General features: G+C 37.0%; 1 protein-coding gene across 6 annotated transcripts in view; it reads left to right on the top strand.

The window, feature by feature from the left end:
• Positions 1 to 20,199, top strand: part of Braf (B-Raf proto-oncogene, serine/threonine kinase) — a 131,914-nt gene that overhangs the window by 70,693 nt on the left and 41,022 nt on the right. For 5 of the 6 annotated variants that reach the window (XR_007210137.1, XR_007210136.1, XM_048340345.1 and 2 more), the window contains 6 exons: positions 1,265 to 1,424; positions 8,750 to 8,786; positions 12,814 to 12,950; positions 14,440 to 14,557; positions 17,888 to 17,972; positions 19,411 to 19,587. Coding sequence is in view for 4 of the 6 variants with exons in the window: in XM_048340345.1 (XP_048196302.1) it covers positions 1,265 to 1,424; positions 8,750 to 8,786; positions 12,814 to 12,950; positions 14,440 to 14,557; positions 17,888 to 17,972; positions 19,411 to 19,587 (714 nt within the window). In the remaining 2 variants the exon portion in view is untranslated. Of the gene's footprint in view, positions 1 to 1,264; positions 1,425 to 8,749; positions 8,787 to 10,404; positions 10,525 to 12,813; positions 12,951 to 14,439; positions 14,558 to 17,887; positions 17,973 to 19,410; positions 19,588 to 20,199 lie in introns of all 6 variants that reach the window. The other variant, XM_048340348.1, reaches the window with a different exon arrangement.

Below are 20,199 nucleotides of genomic sequence, written 5' to 3'. Positions count from 1 at the left end.
ACAAAGGCTTCTTGTTACTGTTGAACTTCCTTTGTTCCTCAAACCTTTATGCATTTATTTTCCTGTTATATCTTTGTATTCTTCTCCAAATCCTCTCCCCTCAACATTGTCTTTCTGATCTAATACATTAAATAATACTGATTCGTTTGCATAAAAAGGGGTAAAATGATAACCAGTATGAATAGAGCTTGTTAATGCTAGGTCCTTCATGTTTCTGGTAGTTCATTTAAATAAAGCCCTTTGTCCTCTAGCAAGTGATACTCCCTGTCCCCCAAGGATCTTTCTTAAGTGTACAGACTCACTCTTTACTGGTGTTTACAACTGTTTTGAAAACTTTTCAGTTCACTATGTCAAGTTTCTTTTAGGGTCAGAAATTACAGACTGGTAGTTATCTGTAACAAAATATGTCACCTAATAAAGTGACCTGATTTTTAAAAGAATTAAATGCCTGGTTTACCTGTGCACTAGTGGCTTGTGCTTGTAATCCAGGACTGAACAGGCTGAGATTTGTAATCCTACAGATTGTAATTCAAAGCCACTCTGGGTAGGAAAGTCAGGGAGACTCTTCTTTCAAATTAACTACCAAAAAGCCAGAAGTGGAACTGTGACTTAAGTGGTAGAACACTAGCCTTGAGCAAAAAAGCTCAGGGCAAGCCCTGAGTTTAAGCCCTAGCGCAGTTGCACATACACACACAAACACTGGTGTAATGCTTCGTGTATGATTCTCTTGTGTTACTGATGTCAATAATTGAGCATGTTAAAACTTTTAAAATGAGAAAGATTATTTTCTGAATTTGGAAATGATGTTTCAGTATTGCCTCAATCAACTATGAGATAAAGCTGTAGATAGATCTTTCTGCTCCTGAAATACACAGATAATAGTCTCAAAAATATTTACCATTTCCTAGTACTTTCCATAAAATTTCCATTGTAGTACCTTCAGATACCAGCAAGCAATGACAAAGTTAGAAGAAATAGTGAATTAAAATGATGGATTTATATTCAGTTTATATGTAGTGTTTTCGGAGAGGGCAGTGGTACAAGGATTTGAAGCCAGGGCTTTGGATTTACTTAGCAGGCTCCCTACTGTTTAAGCCACTCCAGTACACCCTGGTATGTTATTTTTTAAACTTAAAGGTTATTGCTGCCGGAATTTTCATGCTTTATTTGAAAGATTTTCCTGTTAAAATCTTGATATGTCCCATTTTTAAAATATCTACATAATTGCTCTGAATCTTACCTTCCAATGACTTGATTTTTTCAGGCCCCAAATTCTCACCAGTCCATCTCCTTCAAAATCCATTCCAATTCCACAGCCCTTCCGACCAGCAGATGAAGATCATAGAAATCAGTTTGGGCAACGGGACCGGTCCTCATCAGCTCCTAATGTGCACATAAACACAATAGAACCTGTCAATATTGATGTAAGTATCCAGCATGCTAGAACTAAACCACGCGTATTTCCTTTTCCTGCCACACTTGTTTTATATACATATATAACATATATGTTTATATACATATATTCCAGAAGTAAGTGCCATCTCTCATTTTATCCTTTGTTTTCAGTGCTAGGTTTTACGTGAACCCTAAATACTTCCCCAGTGCCCAAACTACAGCTATTCCAGTCTTTTTCTTTATGACTTCATCATCTCTGTAAAAATCTTAACTTCAAAATAAAACTGGTTTAAATAACAAAAGATTTTAGAGGCCCTTACAAGTATTCATGAAGTCCTCCAAAATTTTTATAAATTATGGTTGTGCTGTAAAAGATGAATATGGAATTAAGAATTTGTCCTCTGTTTGGTATATAACTAATAAAATCCTGATTGTTTTTGCTTGAGAATTACCATGTAAGTTATTTAGTGTAAAGGAAAAACTATCATACGTATTCATTTTATTTTTCAAAATAAGCTGTAAGGGGCTGGGAATATGGCCTAGTGGTAAAGTCCTTGTCTCGTATACAGGAAGCCCTGGGTTCGATTCCTCAGCACCACATATATAGAAAAAGCCAGAAGTGGCGCTGTGGCTCAAGTCGCTGAGTGCTAGCCTTGAGCAAAATGAAGCCAGGGACAGTGCTCAGGCCCTGAGTTCAAGCCCCAGGACTGGCAACAACAACAACTACAAAAAGCTGTAAAATCACATTTTCTCACTTTTCACTGTGAAACTTTTCTGTAATTTTGGAGGTCCATTTAAATGGCTTTTTTCCTAGTACCAGTTTTCCTATTCTATCTAGGTAGACTTGAATTCAAAGGTGAACAAAGAAAAGGAAATAGAGAATAAGGAGATTGTGAAATAAATCAAAGTATTCTAGGTTAGATCTGTTCTAGATATGTTCAAAATGATAGCCTTTGTCTTTCAAAAACTGAACAATAATACACTATTTTCCTTTCTATTTTTGATCAGTCATGAGGCTTGAACTCAGCGTGGTTACCCTGTCCCTGAGCTTTTTTGCTCAAGACTAGCACTCTACCACTTTGAGCCACAGCTACACTTCCAATTTTCCCCTGGCTCATTGGAGATAAGAGTCTCATGGAGGGCTGGGAATATTGCCTAGTGGCAAGAGTGCTTGCCTCATATACATGAAGCCCTGGGTTCAATTCCCCAGCACCACATATATAGAAAAAGGCTAGAAGTGGTGCTATGACTCAAGTGGCAGAGTGCTAGCCTTGAGCAAAAGGAAGCCAGGGACAGTGCTTAGGCCCTGAGTCCATGCCCCAGGACTGGCAAAAAAAAAAAAAAGAGTCTCATGGACTTTCCTGGCCATGCTGGCTTTGAACAGTGATCCTTAGATGTCAGCCTCCTGAGTAGCTGCGATTACAGGCATGAGCCAGCAGCACCCAGCTCTTATTTTCCTTTTTTTTTTTCTGATTTGACAGTGTTCTCCTGGTTTTCTGGTTTGAACATTTGAAGTATCACTCTAAATGTTGTTTTCATCCTTAAACAATGAACTGTAAGATACCACCTTTCTGGTGGTTTGAACGTAGGACTTTGCACTCACTAGGCAGGCATGCTAATCACTTGATCAGTGCCTCCAGTCCTGCCTGCTTCACTACCACCATTTGACACTATATTCTATTAATTGAGTTACTTACTGGAGGATTATTCCACCATTGATTTCTCTTTATCCATTTCCATTCTTTGTACTATTGTTAGAATAATTTTATTTTTACTTTTAATTTTTTTTTATAATAGTCCTGGGGCTTGAACTCAGGGCCTGGGGCACTAGCCCTGAACTTTTTGTTCAAGGCTAGCACTCTTCCACTCAAGCCACAGCTCTGTTTCTGACTTTTTTGATGATTAATTGGAAATGAAAGTCTCATGAACTTTACTGCCCGGCCTGGCTTCAAACTATGAGCCACAGATCTCAGCCTCCTGATAAGCCAGGATTATAGGCATGAGCAACTGACACTGGGCTTGTTAGGGTAGTTTTTATAATGCCTATATTATTATGTGTTCTCTTGTTCCAAGACTTTCAGCCACATAACATTTTCATTCATGGTCAGTCACTTATTCCACTGAAACTAATTTTATTAACCTTGGGCTCAGCAACTAGGAATTAAAGATTAATTGGCAGTACATTCATTACCCTATAGGAAGTTACTATGGAGGATGAATCAGAATGATAATGTTGGGAGCAGAGAGCTTATACTTATAATCCTAGCTACTCAGGAGGCTGAGACCTGGAGGATCAAAATCCAAAGCCAACCTGAGCAGAAAAAACCCTCTCCAATCAACCAACAAAATGCTGACTTGGGGCATGGCTCTGGTGATATAGCACCAGCAAGAAAGCCTAGTGAGAGCTAGAGGCCCTAACTTTAAGCTCTGGTACCCACACAAATATACATAAGTAATGTGTGTGTGTGTGTTTGTGTGTGTGTGTGTGTGTGTGTGTATGTATGTATGTACAGAGTGACCAAAAATAATTTAAAGAAGATAATAAACTCCTAGTTGAATGAAGGAATAATTAGCATAGAGTGGTAACTTTTAAGCCAGAATGCAAAAGGTGGATGGATAAGCATCTATTAAGCACACTTGATAGGGAAGAAAGGCATTTGTTAAAGAAATAGTATGTGCTGGGAATGTGGCTTAGCGGTAGAGTGCTTGCCTAGTACGCAGGAAGCCTGTGGTTCATCTCCTCGTAAACCAAAAAAGAACTCCTGAGCCTCCTGATTCAGCCCCTTATGTGCTGTGATTGCAGGTGTGGACCACTCCACCCAACCTGAATGTGAGAGATTAGCTTTATATTTTAGAAAACAAATGGTTGATGGTAGTATGGAGAATAGACCTAATAGGTAACACAGCTAAAGGCAGGGCTGTCTTAACGGAGATTTTGCAGTATTTCAGTGAAGAGATCATAAATTTCTGAAATCATAGCATTGGTGGCAAAAATGAGTGTATTGAGAGAAACTAAAAATTAATGAATTAATGGTAAAATTCTTAGAAATCTTAAAAATGGCAACTGTTTGAGTGCTTACTGTGTGCAGGTACTACCTATACTAAGTACATTTGTTTGTCCTGCTTCAAAAAAATGTTAGGCTAAGTAATGTTTTTATCTTCATTTTTCTCTTGAGCAGATTACATTTAAAGAGGACAAGAATATGGGCTGGGATGTAGCTCAGTGGCAAAGCGCTTGCCTAGCAAGCGAAACATGGGTTCAACCCCCAGTACCAAAAAAGAAAAAACAAAAAAAAAAAAGTACACTTAAAATTTATAAAAAGGAAAAATAAAAAAGAATTTGCTAAGACCAAGTTAAGATTTACTCAAGATCTCATTGTAGAGAAGTGGCTGGCTGATAGGGCCTTCCTATCTTACGCTCATAGTAGTAAAGGAAAAGGATGAAAGAGACACAAATGATAATGTGTATGTTTCTGGCTCATCAATGAGAAGATGGTTTATAGAAACCATGTTTACAGAAACAAAAAATGAATTTAAAAAAATTTTGTTGGTACCAGTCCTGGGGCTTGAATGAGCTGTCCCTACGCTTTTGTGCTCATGGCTAGCACTCTACCACTTGAGCTACAACTCCACTTCTGGCTTTTTATATTTATTTACTTATTTGTTTGTTTGTCACTTGGAGATAAGAATATCATGGACATTCTTGCCCTGGCTGGCTTTGAATCATGATCCTCAGATCTCAGTCTTCTGAATAGCTATGATTACTGGCGTGAGCCACCAGTGCCCAGCTCTAAAAAAGTAATAATTTTTATTTTAGACATACTGAGTTAAGATATCTGTGGGACTTTAGGTTTAGTCTTTTTGCAGTTGAATATAATGACCTCAAATAGAGACACATATTTTGAAGTAAATTAATGTATTTGTGTCAGTTTGAGACTTGGATGTAAATATTACTTAAGAGAGTATAAAACAAGTTGATGTTGGCCCAGGCAGAAACGTCCTTGAGACTCTCATCTCCAATTAACCACTCAAAACCCAAAAGTGGAGCTGTGGATCAAAGTTGTAGAGTATAGCCTTGAGTAAAAAAAGCTTAGGGACAGTGCCCAGGCCCTGAGTTCAAGCCCCACAACCAACAACAACAAAATTGAGCTGGTGTTAAGTTGAACACTTTGTAATCTCAATTATTTGGGACACAGAAATGGGAGGATCCAGAGATCAAGGCCATACTGGGCAAAGTTTTCAGGACCTTATCTCAAAAGTATGAAATGATAAATAAAAGCAAAACTACTAGGAGTGAAGATCCAGTGGTAGAGCACTTGGCATAGGAAGCATAAGGCTCAACCCAGTGCTGGAAAAGGAAAAAAGTATATGTAAATTGAGAAGAGAGTAGAAAATGCAGTCCTGGTGAATATTAATATTGCAGGGAAAGACTGTTCATTTTTACTTTTATGGGCTCTCCTTCAGGTAGCTTTTAATAGTTCTGCTGTGGCCAAAGGAAGAAATAGGACTTTGAGAGTGCTCACTTGTCATTAAGACTTATATGAGATAAAGACCAAAATAACTTGTTTTGAGTAATTAAAATTTTATTTGTGGTTTGGGTAAATACAGTGGTAGAACACTTACTGAACACGTAGGAAGTCCTAGGTTCAATTCCCATCACCACTAACAAAAGAAAAGTCACTTTGACTTCATCTATGGCTAGTAGAGGAGAGGAAGGCATGTGAGGAAATAGGATTGTTAATTTTGAAAAGATTCCTGTAAAGGAATGACAAAACAGTCATAGCTTGATGCAGTTGAGGTGCAGTTTTTTTTTTTTTAGTTTTTTAATTGTTATTATAAAAGTGATATACAGAGGGGTTACAGTTACAAAAGCTGGGTAAAGAGTACATTTCTTTTTGGATAATGTCGCCCTTTCCCTCTTTGTCTCCCAGTTTTTCCCTCCCATCCCTACATACAAAGGAGCACTTACTTTTACTGCCATACTCACACTCTGTAGAGAAAGAAGCCAATAAGAAAATGTTGAAGACAATAAGATGCAGAAGTAGTGTTCCTTGGACTTGGAAATAATATCTCACTAGAAGCTACAAATAATTAAAGAGGAGCATGATTCTCTGTAGATTGTATGTTATTAGGCAAATTATTTTAACTCTAGAACTATTAGTGCCTGTCTACTGTAGTGGTTTGGAAAACTTTTTATGCCTAGTTAGTATTAAGAAGTTAAAAATTAGAGCTAATACTACTACACAAATATTTTCAGATATAAAGGTAGGCCTGAAAGTTTTTCTTTGTTATGATGGAGAAGTATGTAAGAAAAGGAACTAGCTACATACAAGATAAAGTAGGAAAATGATAGAAAGATCTAGAAGTTGACCAATTTCCAGATCTAGAACAAATAGAAAATTGGCAAGGAACTTTTAAGAAGATACTGGAAATCTAAGTTTATGTGGATACTAGAGTTCAGTTTTTTTGTTTTTTGTTTTTGTTTTTTTGCCAGTCCTGCGCCTTGAACTCAGGGCCTGAGCACTATCCCTGGCTTCTTTTTGCTCAAGGCTAGCACTCTGCCACTTGAGCCACCGTACCACTTTTGGCCGTTTTCTTTTTTTTTTTTTTTTTTGCCAGTCCTGGGGCTCGGACTCAGGGCCTGAGCACTGTCCCTGGCTTCCTTTTGCTCAAGGCTAGCACTCTGCCACCTGAGCCACAGCGCCACTTCTGGCCATTTTCTGTATATGTGGTGCTGGGGAATCGAACCCAGGGCTTCATGTATACGAGTCAAGCGCTCTTGCCACTAGGCTATATCCACAGCCCCTTCTGGCCGTTTTCTATATATGTGGTGCTGGGGAATCGAACCCAGGGCTTCAAGTATATGAGGCAAGCTTTCTTGCCATTAGGCTATATTTCCAGCCCTAGAGTTCAGTTTTAAGAACAGAGAAAGCCAAGAATTTCAGAGCTGTTACAGCAACAAAGAAAGGATGTGGCACGCGCGTGTGTGTGTGTGTATGTAGGTGCGCACACATGCACACGTGTATTCCTCTGTCTAGAAGGACTTTTTGTTGTGCTTTTCTACACTTATCCTCAAAGGCCAACTCATGCCTTTCAACTACTTTACCAGTGTCCAAATTCTATAATTATTCATTACTTCCATGTCATTATGATCCATTTTTAGAGGCTGGAAGCCCAGCATCATGGTAGCCAAATCCTGTAGGTATTATGTATATGTAGGCACTAAAAGTTACCAGCAGCACTTAGGCGGCAGTAACTTAGCAACAAACCGATTTTTTGTTTATTATATTGTTAAGCTGATATGTATTATTTAATTTTTATGTTTGTACATCTTCTAATTAGATTATATGCTTTCAGAACCACAGAAAGTTAGTAAGGCCACTAGGATTTTCTGTTTATTGATAGTCACATAGCCTTTTACATTTGGCACTTAGTTTGAAAATAGGAATATCTGTTGATTATTCTGTAAAAAAAATGGTGAAGGCTCTACATTAATACATGGGACATGTTAGAAATACATCTGTAAATAATTTACTCTTTATTTAACCCATAAGCAAAAAGCCGCCTATTTGCCCAAAAAAAAAAATGATTTTAGAAACATTCAGGGCCATTCAGTCCCTCACATTTAAGTTAAACTGAATAAACTAATCCAAGTTCTACCTCAAGATCCAAGTTGCATTACTAGTAGGAGTTTCTCCCCACTACCAACATTATTATAAAGACCAATCTTAACATAATCTTTATTTTTTTTTCCTTTTATGTCCTGTGCCCCTGTATTTTTATGATGGTATTCAATGTGTTTCAATTTTGTATTTTTTATTGTAAACATGTTTCATGATCCAAGTTTCATAATGTTTTGCTAACTGCATAATACTTCATTAAATTGATACACCATAACATGTCAAAATTATTTCTGGCTTTTGGTATGATGGATAATGCTGCACTAAACATCTTTGTGCATATCATTTTTTTCTTTTGAATTATTTCCATAGGAAAAATTCCCAGAAGTGGAATTACAGGATCAAAGGGTATGAACATTTTTATGGCTCTTAATATGTGCCAGTAGGATTTTCTTTTAAGGATTGATGGAAGCCATTGAATGGCCGAAAATGGATTTCAACAAGTGATCAGGACTAATAATCTTTTCAGTATAGGATTAGGTTGGCAAATACTTCAGAATTTAGATTTTATCTTGTACACTAGCTAGTTACATATTGTTTGTTTTGTGAAGTAATTGTTAAGACAGGAACTGTTTTGAATTAACCTTTCTGTTAATGAATAGTGGAAAATTCGATGTTGTTGTTACTTTCTTATCATGTGCTTTGAGTAAATATACTTTACTATTTGTTTATAGGATTTGATTAGAGACCAAGGGTTTCGTGGTGATGGAGGTAAGTCATAATTGCAGCTAAAAAAAAGCACATACACAGGGAAAAATGCAATTGCTTTGCTGCTTGTTTTCTTTATACTTGCTTTTTTCATGAAACACAGACACAGAGAAAAATGTGTAGAGAAGATCCAATTTTTTTTATAGTATATTGTATTGCTAATAAAATTTTAAGGTGATTTAAAATGTAAGTAAAGAAAATTAGAAGACATAAAAAGGAATTAAAAATACACTATTTACAGTGTTCTGTTAATGGATATATTATATCAAGAAGAGATCCTTATTTTACCCCTTTGTTAATTTCTACCATCTGGGAACTTCTACTGATACAGAAAGATTGAATCAGATAAAACTTAACTTTACTAAATCATTCTTAGAAGGAGTCCTTTTAATTGCCCGCCACAAATTGTATTTGTCAGACATTATCAACCACTTCTCTTAATCTTTCTAGAAGTATTTAGAATGTACTTTTTGTGTATGTGTGCCAGAACTGAGGCTTGAACTGTGTTCTTGCTTAGCTTTTAGGCTTAGAGCTGCTTCTCTACTACTTAGTTGAGCAACTCTACTTCTAGCTTTTGGCTGGCTAATTGGAGATAAGAGTCTTGTGATTTTGTCTGCTCAAATGGGCTCTGAACTGTGATCCTCAGATTTCAGCATCTGGGTACCGAGGGTTATAGGCATGAGCCACTGGCACCCAACTAAAAATGTACATTTTATAGAATAGATCCATAATGGAAAAAGCTTGTTGCCCTCTTATTTACTAAGTCTAGTAAATAAAATGCCAAGTGAGAAACAGAACTGAGATTTCTTACAAAATTTTTACCTAGCATTCATTCTACCAAAAACAACATGAAATATTATGAAATGTTTCATGTTATGAAAATACTTTTTGTAACCCTATATAACGTTTTCTAGGAGATGCTATTTGAGATTATCTTGAAGTTTTCTTGCAGGAGGTCCTCTGTGTTTATTTTTTCAGCTATCTTCTATCTAATGAGGAAGACTTCTTGGTTAACTGCCTATTATGCTTAGAGCTAATGTCTTCACTGTGACCTTTTTGTGTACCTTCAAAAGTATCTAAGCCAAGAGACTCAATGGTATTTTATATTGAGTAAACATTATATAAATCATCTTGTTATGTTTCTGTATACTTGTGAAGCTAACAAAATAATAAGCCTGAATTATGTCCTCTGGGCTTAGTATTGACCACAACATGTATTTATATAGGAGTTTTTGTTCTGTTATTCCATGAACCTGCCAATTAATGTTGCTGCCAGTTTGACTTTCATATGTCCTAATAACTGTGGCTGCTGATAATTTGCCCAGTGCATCCAGCATTTAAATGTTGCCATCATGTTAGCATCACAGTTGACTTAGTCATAAACACAGCCTGCTCAGTACCTAAAATCAAGTGCCATTTCTTGTCCTTTTTATGAGTCACTTTTTAAAAGATCATTGGGATTTTATTAAAATAAGCAGGTGTGTGTTTTTTTCCCTTAACACCCAGAATTATTTTGTGAAGCAGGCTTCAGTTCATCGTATTTATTCCCCATGACTTCTTTCATTTCTTCTGTGTGTCTGTCTTCCTGTGTTTGCCTGCCCCTCTCTTTCTCTTCTAACAGCCCCCTTGAACCAGCTGATGCGCTGTCTTCGGAAATACCAATCCCGGACTCCCAGCCCCCTCCTACATTCTGTCCCCAGTGAAATAGTGTTTGATTTTGAGCCTGGCCCAGTGTTCAGAGGTAGTTGGGCTCTTCTTTCTTGTTTTCACCCAAAGCAAATTAAATATAAGCATCCGTAGATGCTGTTTGTGTCTCACCCTCACAGCGTGTGTTTGTAAGTGTGAGAGTTTTAGTACTAAATTTCTGCTTGGCCTGGCTGGAATGCTCTGAATGTGCTTCTCACACATGCTCACTACTACAAGCTTTCTGTATGCTGTCTGTCATAAAATTTTAAAAGCAAGAAAATTCTGAGTTGGGATTTCCATCTTGTTTTTTGTTGTCTTATGATTTCTTGGTCTCAATAACTTCTTAATCACAGTGGGTGGGAAAAATAAGGGAGAGGCATCAATAATTTTCATGGTTTTTAAGAAAATAAAAATAGAAATGGAAACCCCTATTAAAAGATTTTTCTAAGGCTTTTTTATTTTTACGATTTTACAATATCAGTGTTTTTTGTAGAATGTATATAGTATAATGTAGAATGTATTTATAACAAAAGTAGGAAGTTATTTTAAAATATATGTTGAATTTTTATTGCTAATAAAGTTTTAACTAAATCATAGCATGAATAAGTTTAGAAATTTTGAGGAGTTATACTTTTAATTAATATGAGGAAATTTCATACTTTTTGTTTTGTATACTTTAGTTATTGGTTAAACCAGTTTTTAAACTTTGAAGTAAGAGTTAGGACAGGTGTCTCATTTTAAATGTCTTTAAAGGATTCTGTTTACTATCTTTAGATACTTGTGAGTGAATAAGACTTGAAATATTTTAGTGGTGCTTTGAATTTTTGCACTTGCAGGCTAGCTCTTTCTCAGAAGATTCATAGAATGGGAAAAAGTCATTCAATACCAGTAATAGAATTTAAATACTGCACTGTTTAGTATATCAGAACTGTGGAACCTATGCAAACAGTTAAGGCTTTGTCATCTTGAAATTTATCAATGGCAGGTAGAAAATATACTGTGCTTCAGTTAGGACACACTCCATACATCATTTTTCGTAGGTAATTGCATGTAAAATCTTGGAAATTTTGCATTGTGATACAGTAATATAATGTCTGCATACATTTACCATTTCAGTGTTGTTAATGGTAACCTTATTTTTGGGAAAATCATGGCTCTTTTTATTCCCTGAGAGTAGTAATTTCTTTTTTAAATTTCTTGAGGACCTTCCATGTGTATGGAACTGAGTATAGAAATGCTACCTGGAAACCTCAGTCCTGCCCAGCTATACTCAGGCCCTACTTAGCTGTCTTTGAACTGAACCACTCTGAACACAGTGTTTATATGTGAGCTTAGGATATTTGCACTGAGTCAGCTTTTGGAAATGCATCCATCAGAAATTTATTCCTCCTAACTGACCTAAATTCTTAAGAGTGACCCTAGGATCACTGGGCTTATAAAATATTCCTGTTTTCAGTAATTTGACAGAGAAGCCACAACACTTTCTCTTACTTATTAAGGCAGAGATTTGTCTAGAAAGTCTTGAGAAACCTACTTAGGTTTGCTTTTATTAGCTCCATTATACATGTAACAATTTATATTTAGTGGGAAAAAAACCTTCCAGGAACCACCAGTAGTGACCAATGTCTCTTAAATAGTAGAACTTAGAATTAATATGAAAGAGAACGTTTTTAACATTTAGGCTATTAGAAAATATTTCTACTTGGGATTTCCATATTTTTGGTTTTGGTTTTGGTTTTGGTTTTCGGCTAGTCCTGGGGCTTGAACTCAAGGCCTAAGCACTGTCCCTGACTTCTTTTTGCTCAAGGCTAGCACTCTGTCAACCTGAGCCACAGCACCACTTCTGGCCTCATATATATATATGCTAAGGAATTAAACCCAGGGCTTCATGTATATGAGGCAAGCACTCTTGCCACTAGGCCATATTCCCAGCCCTTGGATTTCCGTATTTTTAAGATACTGATGAGCTGTTGGAGGTAATTTAAAACCAGTTTGTTAGTGTGCGTGTTTACTTTGGTTCTGTTTTTTAAATTTTTTATCAGACACAGGAACTTTGGGAGTGTTTTTGAGTATTTATATCTTATTTCAGAGATTGTTTTTTCTAAATCTTGCACCAGTAAGCAAAGTGTATATTAGCTACCCTAAAGACATTCAGAAAACTAAAAGAAATTATACTGTGAATCACAAATTAGGCTTTTAGGCGTACCCTTTTTATAAAACCATTGTTTGAACATGCACAAAATTTTAAAAAGTAAGTTTAGGTCTCTCCCCAGTTTCTGTATTTTGATAAGAGAGCATGTTTGTTCTTGCGTAAGGGATACAGTTTCTCTTTTCTCTGATTTAGGGTCAACCACAGGTTTGTCTGCCACACCACCTGCCTCATTACCTGGCTCGCTCACGAATGTGAAGGCCTTACAGAAATCTCCAGGACCCCAGCGGGAGCGGAAGTCATCTTCATCCTCAGAAGATCGAAATCGAATGGTAAGAATATGCAATGATTATTTTCTTTTTAGATTTCATATTCGATTTTTGTATTTTCTTTTGGATATGTTTGTGTATGATGTATAATTCTCATAACCAGATTAAGAGTTAATAGATTTTTGCTTAAAGCATTTTACCATTACATTGATTTTTTAAAAATTTATTGACAAGGTGATGTACAGAGGGGGTACAGTTACATAATAAGGTAGTGAGGACATTTCTTGTCATATTTGTTACACCCTCCCTCATTTTTCTTTCCCTTCCCTAGTTCAGGTCATTACATTGATTTTGGTTCTCATGTTTAACATAATTTTGTAAAAGTTGGTTTTGGTGTTTTGTTTTTGTTTTTTTTTGGCCAGTCCTGGGCCTTGGACTCCGGGCCTGAGCACTGTCCCTGGCTTCTTCCCGCTCAAGGCTAGCACTCTGCCACTTGAGCCACAGCGCCGCTTCTGGCCGTTTTCTGTATATGTGGTGCTGGGGAATCGAACCTAGGGCCTTGTGTATCCGAGGCAGGCACTCTTGCCACTAGGCTATATCCCCAGCCCCTGTAAAAGTTGGTTTTGGAAGAGAAGCAATAATGTTCTCTTTTAAAAGTATAAACTTAAAATTCTGAGGCATTTGGCTAAAGGTAGTCAAAATATGTAGTACTTGTCTTGCCCCTGATAGTCTTCCAAGTGATAGAAAACTAATTTGTTTTATTGATTTTAATAATATATATTTCTGCACATGCTGAAAAAATGATTTTTTTTTTCCGGGGCAGCGGGGAGATTCTCTTTTCTCTTTTGTCTTTTTTTACTTAAGGCTGCTGCTCTAGCACTGGAGCCACATTTCCACTTCTGGCTTTTTGCTGGTTAAATAAAAATAAGAGTCCCAGACTTATCTGCCTGGGCTGGTTTCAAACCATGATCTTTAAATCTTAGCCCTCTGAGTAGTTAGGATTACAAGTGTGAGCCCCCTGGCACTGGGCAATGTCTATTTTTTAAAATATTATTTCTGGGGCTGAAAGTGGCTCAAGTGGTAGAGCACTTGTCTGAGAAGTGTAACCTGCTAAGTTACAACTCCAGACTGACGGGGTGGGGGGGGCTGGGAGGACATTTTGAGTCATACTTTTTACCCATTGTTCATTCCTTTGTTGTGAGTTTTTGTTGTTGTTGTTGTTGTTTTGTTTTTGCCTGTCCTGGGCCTTGGACTCAGGGCTGAGCACTGTCCCTGGCTTCTTTTTGCTCAAGGCTAGCGCTCTGCCACTTGAGCCACAGCACCACTTCTGGCCATTTTCTATATATGTGGTGCTGGGGAATCGAACCCATGGCTTCATGTGTGCGAATCAAGCTTGCCACTAGGCCATATTCCCAGCCTCGAGTTTTTTTTTTTTTTAAGGGTCTTTATTCTCCCTTACTTTGCTGTCAGGCATAGGTTAATATATGTAGTGTGAAATACGGTTTTCCTTGTTGGTTTGGTTTGGATTGACCTTTGTACTGTTTTCATCAAGAAAACACTTGGTAGACGAGATTCAAGTGATGACTGGGAAATTCCTGATGGACAGATTACAGTGGGACAGAGAATTGGATCTGGATCATTTGGAACAGTCTTCAAGGGAAAGTGGCATGGTATGTATGTATGTGGTGTCATGGCCACAATCATATCAGGATATATTTAGCAAGCAACAATTACTTTAAAAAATTAAGGGGGCTGGGAATATGGCCTAGTGGCAAGAGTGCTTACCTCGTATTCATGAAGCCCTAGGTTCGATTCCTCAGCACCACATATATAGAAAATGACCAGAAGTGGCACTGTGGCTCAAGTGGTAGAGTGCTAGCCTTGAGCAAAAAGAAGCCAGGGACAGTGCTCAGGCCCTGAGTCCAAGGCCCAGGACTGGCACAAATAATAATAATAATAATAAGTATTCACTGTTTGGATCATTAAATTGTTTTCATCAGATGCAAGAGTCCTTCAAAGGTTTCCAACAAAAACTCTTGGAAATAAACTGTTAACATCCAGAAAACTCTTATGGTTATATTACAGTACTAATTTTAAAGATGAATTCTTCCAGATTAGCTGGTCCCCAAAATGTGTGTGTATATGTATGCCTGTACTGAGGCTTGAAATCAGGGCCTCACACACTCGTTCAGCCTTTTCATCTAAGGCTGCTGCTCTACCACATGAAACTCCACATCCAGTTCTGGCTTTTTGAAGATAACAGCCCTTTGAAAGTATCTATCTGGACTGGCTTCAAATTGTAATCTTCAGATCCCAGCTTGGTGAATCGTTTGAATCATAGGCATGAGCCACCAGCTTTCAGCCCCAAAATTGTTTTTTTTTGTAGGGATCAGTCATAGATAAGCTATGTGCCAGTGGCTCATACCTGTAATCCTAGCTACACAAAAAGCTGAGATTTGGAGAATTGTGGTTCCAGGACAGCCTGAGTAGAAAAAATTGCCAGACTCCATCTCCTAAATAACCAACAACAAAAAATGCTGAATTAGAAGCATGGCTCTGGTGAGAAGAGTACTACCCTAGCCTCAAGTACTGCAAAAAGAAACAAAAGCAAACAAAACCCAATAAATATTGAGTCTGTTTACCAAAGGAAGAAATATAAGTAGTCAGTAACCGTATCTAAAATGTTCAGCTTTACTAGTTATCAAATAATTATAACTTCATTAAAAAACATTTGTATCTCAAATGGTCAAAGATTTTTTTTTACTTAATCAGATTGAGAGGTTTTTTTTTTTTTTTTTTGGCCAGTCCTGGGCCTTGAACTCAGGGCCTGAGCACTGTCCCTGGCTTCCTTTTGCTCAAGGCTAGCACTCTGCCACTTGAGCCACAGCGCCACTTCTGGCTGTCTTCTGTATATGTGGTGCTGGGGAATCGAACCCAGGGCCTCATGTATACGAGGCAAGCTCTCTTGCCACTAGGCCATATCCCCAGCCCCAGATTGAGAGTTTTATTGTTAATCCTCCTAGTGGGAAAATAAGTAGCTACCAACTTTCTGGATGGTAATTTCCTAATACGTACATTGAGCCAGCAGTTCCATTTGTGGGACATCCTTAGGGAGTAAGTGGACATGAATGAACAGATGTGAAGGTATATTCACTAAGGGATTTTTTTTTTTTGGCCAGTCCTGGGGCTTGAACTCAGGGCCTGAGCACTGTCCCTGGCTTCTTTTTGCTCAAGGCTAGCACTCTACCACTGGAGCCACAGCACCACTTCTGGCCGTTTGTCTGTATATGTGGTGCTGGGGAATCGAACCCAGGGCTTCATGTATACGAGGCAAGCACTCTTGCCACTGGGCTATATCCCCAGGCCCTCACTAAGGGATTTAATAATGAAAAACTAATAGAGTGCTAGATAAATAAATTGATACTTCCACATATATATATGATATAAAGAGTTAAAATATTGTAATAGAGCTATATTTATTGATATGGAAAGTTGCTTTTGGTATGTTAGACCTTATAAGGCAGTATGTACAATGCCTTATTGTGGAGCTACATAGAAATACATATATATGACAATATTTTAAATCGCTATAATCATTTCACATACTCATTGCATATATATAGAAGCCTAGTAAGTCATACATCAGTATAATTTTGCTCATTTCTAAGAGATGTGATTATAGGAATGTCTTTATGTTTTCCAAAGGATTTTAAGCTTTTTTGTCAGTCATGGGGCTTGAACTCAGGGCCTGGGCACTGTCCCTGAGCTTTTCTCCTCAAGACTAGTTCTCTACCACGTTGAGCCACAGTTGTGCTTCCACTTTTTTGTTGGTTAATTGAACATAAGAGTCTCACAGAGTTTTCTGTCCAGGCCGGCTTTGAACTGTATCGTTAGATCTTAGCCTCCTGAGTAGCTAGGATTATAGGCAGGAGCCACCAGTACAAGGCTATTTTAAACATCTGTCAGTGTTATGAAATATTATGTAGCCTAATCAGTAGAATAAACATGCGATTGCTTTAATAATTAGGAAAAATAATATATAAAAGTATAATATAAATACTAAAAGTACATGTAAGTGGACAAATAGTTGAAAGTTTACAAAATGGACATGCATAATAAATAACAGAACATTATTAAAACTCTCTAGAACCTTCCCTCTTCCAGCCAGTCCTCCTGCATGGATAACTACCACCATCCCAGCCGAAGCATAGAATGTATACTTTTGTGTCTTGCCCAATTTATTCAACACTGTATGTAAAATTCATCTGTGTTGGTATAGTTGAAGTCATTCATTCTCTGAATAATAGTTCACTGTGTGACAATTACATGATTTCTTCCATCTGCTATATAATGAGCATTTTGGTAGTTTCCAGTTTAGCATTATTCCTAATGATGTAGAAGTATATGTCTTTTGGAGAGCCTGTATGTCCATTTTTATATGTGGACACATATATAAAGGTTATGTACTTTTATATAAGGACACGTATATTTAAGGTTAAGAAAGAATTGTGGGGTCACATAATGTGTAAACACCCAATTTAATAGATAACTACCAGTAAGCAGTATTACACAGTGGCTGTCCCAATTCATATATCTATTGGCAGGGTGTGTGAAGTGAAGCTATTTCAGATGAATTTTTTGAAGTACAGTAATTTATTTTCTTAATCGTGTCACAAGAAATTCATAGCTTTAAGTAAATAGTTCTAATTTAATTTTATTAAATAATCAGAAAAACGCTCTCGATATTAATTAAACTCAAATTCTAAGGAAAAATAAACTTGGCTCTTATTTGGTTTGATATTTTGAAATGCCTAGTAAAAGAATAGCATTGTTAGTTTAGAAAATTAATACAGTTTAAATAGTTATGATATATATAGTTAACTCATTTGCAGTTTTATAATGGAATACATTTAGGGCTGTGACAGTTAAAACACCCAAAAATATTTTGTATTTTTAAAATGTAAATTAGAATGACATTTGGAATGACAATTACCTTTTAGGTGACGTAGCAGTGAAAATGTTGAATGTGACAGCACCTACACCTCAACAGTTACAGGCCTTCAAAAATGAAGTAGGAGTACTCAGGTGAGCTTGTGCAGATTACTATTTTCTGGAGAGAAGTTCTTGTTATTGCCTCCTGTTTTCCTGTGGTAGCTTCTGTGAGCTTTATAAATTTACTCAAAATAGATATAGAAATGTAATATGTCTAATTATAATTCATCTTTCATCATATTATTTAAAGGAATATTGACTATTTTATGATAGAAGACCAAGTCCTGGACTGAAAAATGGAAATACAGTGTTCTGATCATGTATGATAGTAATTCCATTTATGGAAACAGTACTCTTAAATTAAAATTCTAAGTATTCAGAATCCATTTTGAGGTTGTATTTAGTCCTTGTTCTAAGGACATTAGGAACATTGACAAAGAAGAGTAGATCAAGGGTAGTACAACTTAAGTGAGCAAGATTCTTGAACAACTTAGGGGGAAATAATGGTCAATGAAAGTGAGCAAATTTAACCCACAGAAGGCTGCAATATTCCAGAGGATATGTAGTTACTCCATCTAATTCCAGAAAACAGAACAAGAAAACTCATTGTAAAAATTAGAGAAAACTACATTCTTTCTATTTTATTTATTTATTTATTTATTTAATCCGTTGTGGGGCTTGAACTCAGGACCTGGGTGCTGTTCCTGAGCCTCTTTGTGCTCAAGGCTTTACCACTTGAACCACAGCACCACTTTCAGTTTTTGAGTCGTTAATTGGAGATAAGAGTCTCACCAGGGACTTTTCTGCTCCTGCTGGCTTCAAACCACGGTCCTCCGATCTCAGTCTCCTGAGTAACTAAGATTACAGGTGTGAGCCACCAGCACCTGGTTTTATTTTAATTTTTTATTACTTTTAAGTAGTTGTTAACGGGAGTTGCTACTTAACAAAGCAGTTTATGGGTACAGTGCATCTTGAAGAAAACTTCTTCCCCCCTGTCATATGGCTTGAACTCAGGGTCTGGGCGCTGTCCCTGAACACTTTCGCTTAAGGCTAGCGTCTACCATTTTGAGCCAAAGCACCACTTCTGGTTTTCTGGTGGTTAATTGAAGATAAGAATCTCATGGCATTTTCTATCTCAGCTGGCTTCAAACAGCGATCCTCAGACCTCAGCGTCCTGGTTAGCTAGGATCACAGTCATGAGCCACCAGCACCTGGTGAAGAAAAGTTTTTAATACTATCCCTGTAAGATTGAGAGTGGCTATATTCTCAAGCAGTAGTTTCACACAAACCAAAGTATTTAATCAATCTCTACTTGCTTTTCAGGTCTATTAAAAAAAAAAATTCTGGATAGAGTTAGAGGTTAAGTCACATGATTCCACATCTCAGAAATTTGTCATTCTGTTGCCTTTTTTCCCTGCTTCAGTACATTTTTCTGGCAGCATCTTACAGATAGACTACCTTGGCTCTATTTTTAAGAATTGCTAACATTTATTAACATTTAGTATTTACTGACGCATTTCTTTTTTTACAGGAAAACACGACATGTAAATATCCTACTCTTCATGGGCTATTCCACAAAACCACAGCTGGCTATTGTTACCCAGTGGTGTGAGGGCTCCAGCTTATATCACCATCTGCACATCATTGAGACCAAATTTGAGATGATCAAACTTATAGATATTGCACGGCAGACTGCACAGGGCATGGAGTAAGTTACATTCTATTAAATGTCGTGTAAATAACTTAAAGATCTGTAGTTAAAGGCTTTGGTTGACACCTCTTTGGGACTGCATTTAAAACTTGTTCAGTAGTACAAGGACATTAACAGCTAGCAATATGATACTAAAAGCAGTCTTTTCTAGTACAGTCTTCAAAACCTAAAGTATATAAAGTACTTCATGACAAACAATTGCAAGTTTAGATTTATCATTCAGTGGTTTAACTAAGTAGTAGAAGCTAAAAAAAATGAATAAATAGTAGCCCATAAAAAATAAACCACAAATATAAAATAAATCATAGTTTTTGAAGTATATAAAATTATTATTTATCTTTACAGATCATTTTCTCTTAAACACTCATTTCCTATTACAAAATGTGTTGAGGATTTTAAGTTGAAATGTTAATACTGAATTTTGCTATGTAATTTAAAATAATAGGGTTTATAAAATACGTTTTAAAATAAAGAACTGCCCAGAGCCAGAGGCTCAAGCCGGTAATCCTAGCTACTCAGGAGGCTGAGATCTGAGGATTGCGGTCCAGGCAGGAAAGTCCATGAAACTCTTATCTCCAATTAACCACCAAAAAACTGGAGGTGGCCCTG

This window comes from Perognathus longimembris, chromosome 2, assembly GCF_023159225.1.
Source record: "Perognathus longimembris pacificus isolate PPM17 chromosome 2, ASM2315922v1, whole genome shotgun sequence".
Taxonomy (NCBI): domain Eukaryota; kingdom Metazoa; phylum Chordata; class Mammalia; order Rodentia; family Heteromyidae; genus Perognathus; species Perognathus longimembris.
This window is presented reverse-complemented; position numbering and strand designations above follow the sequence as displayed.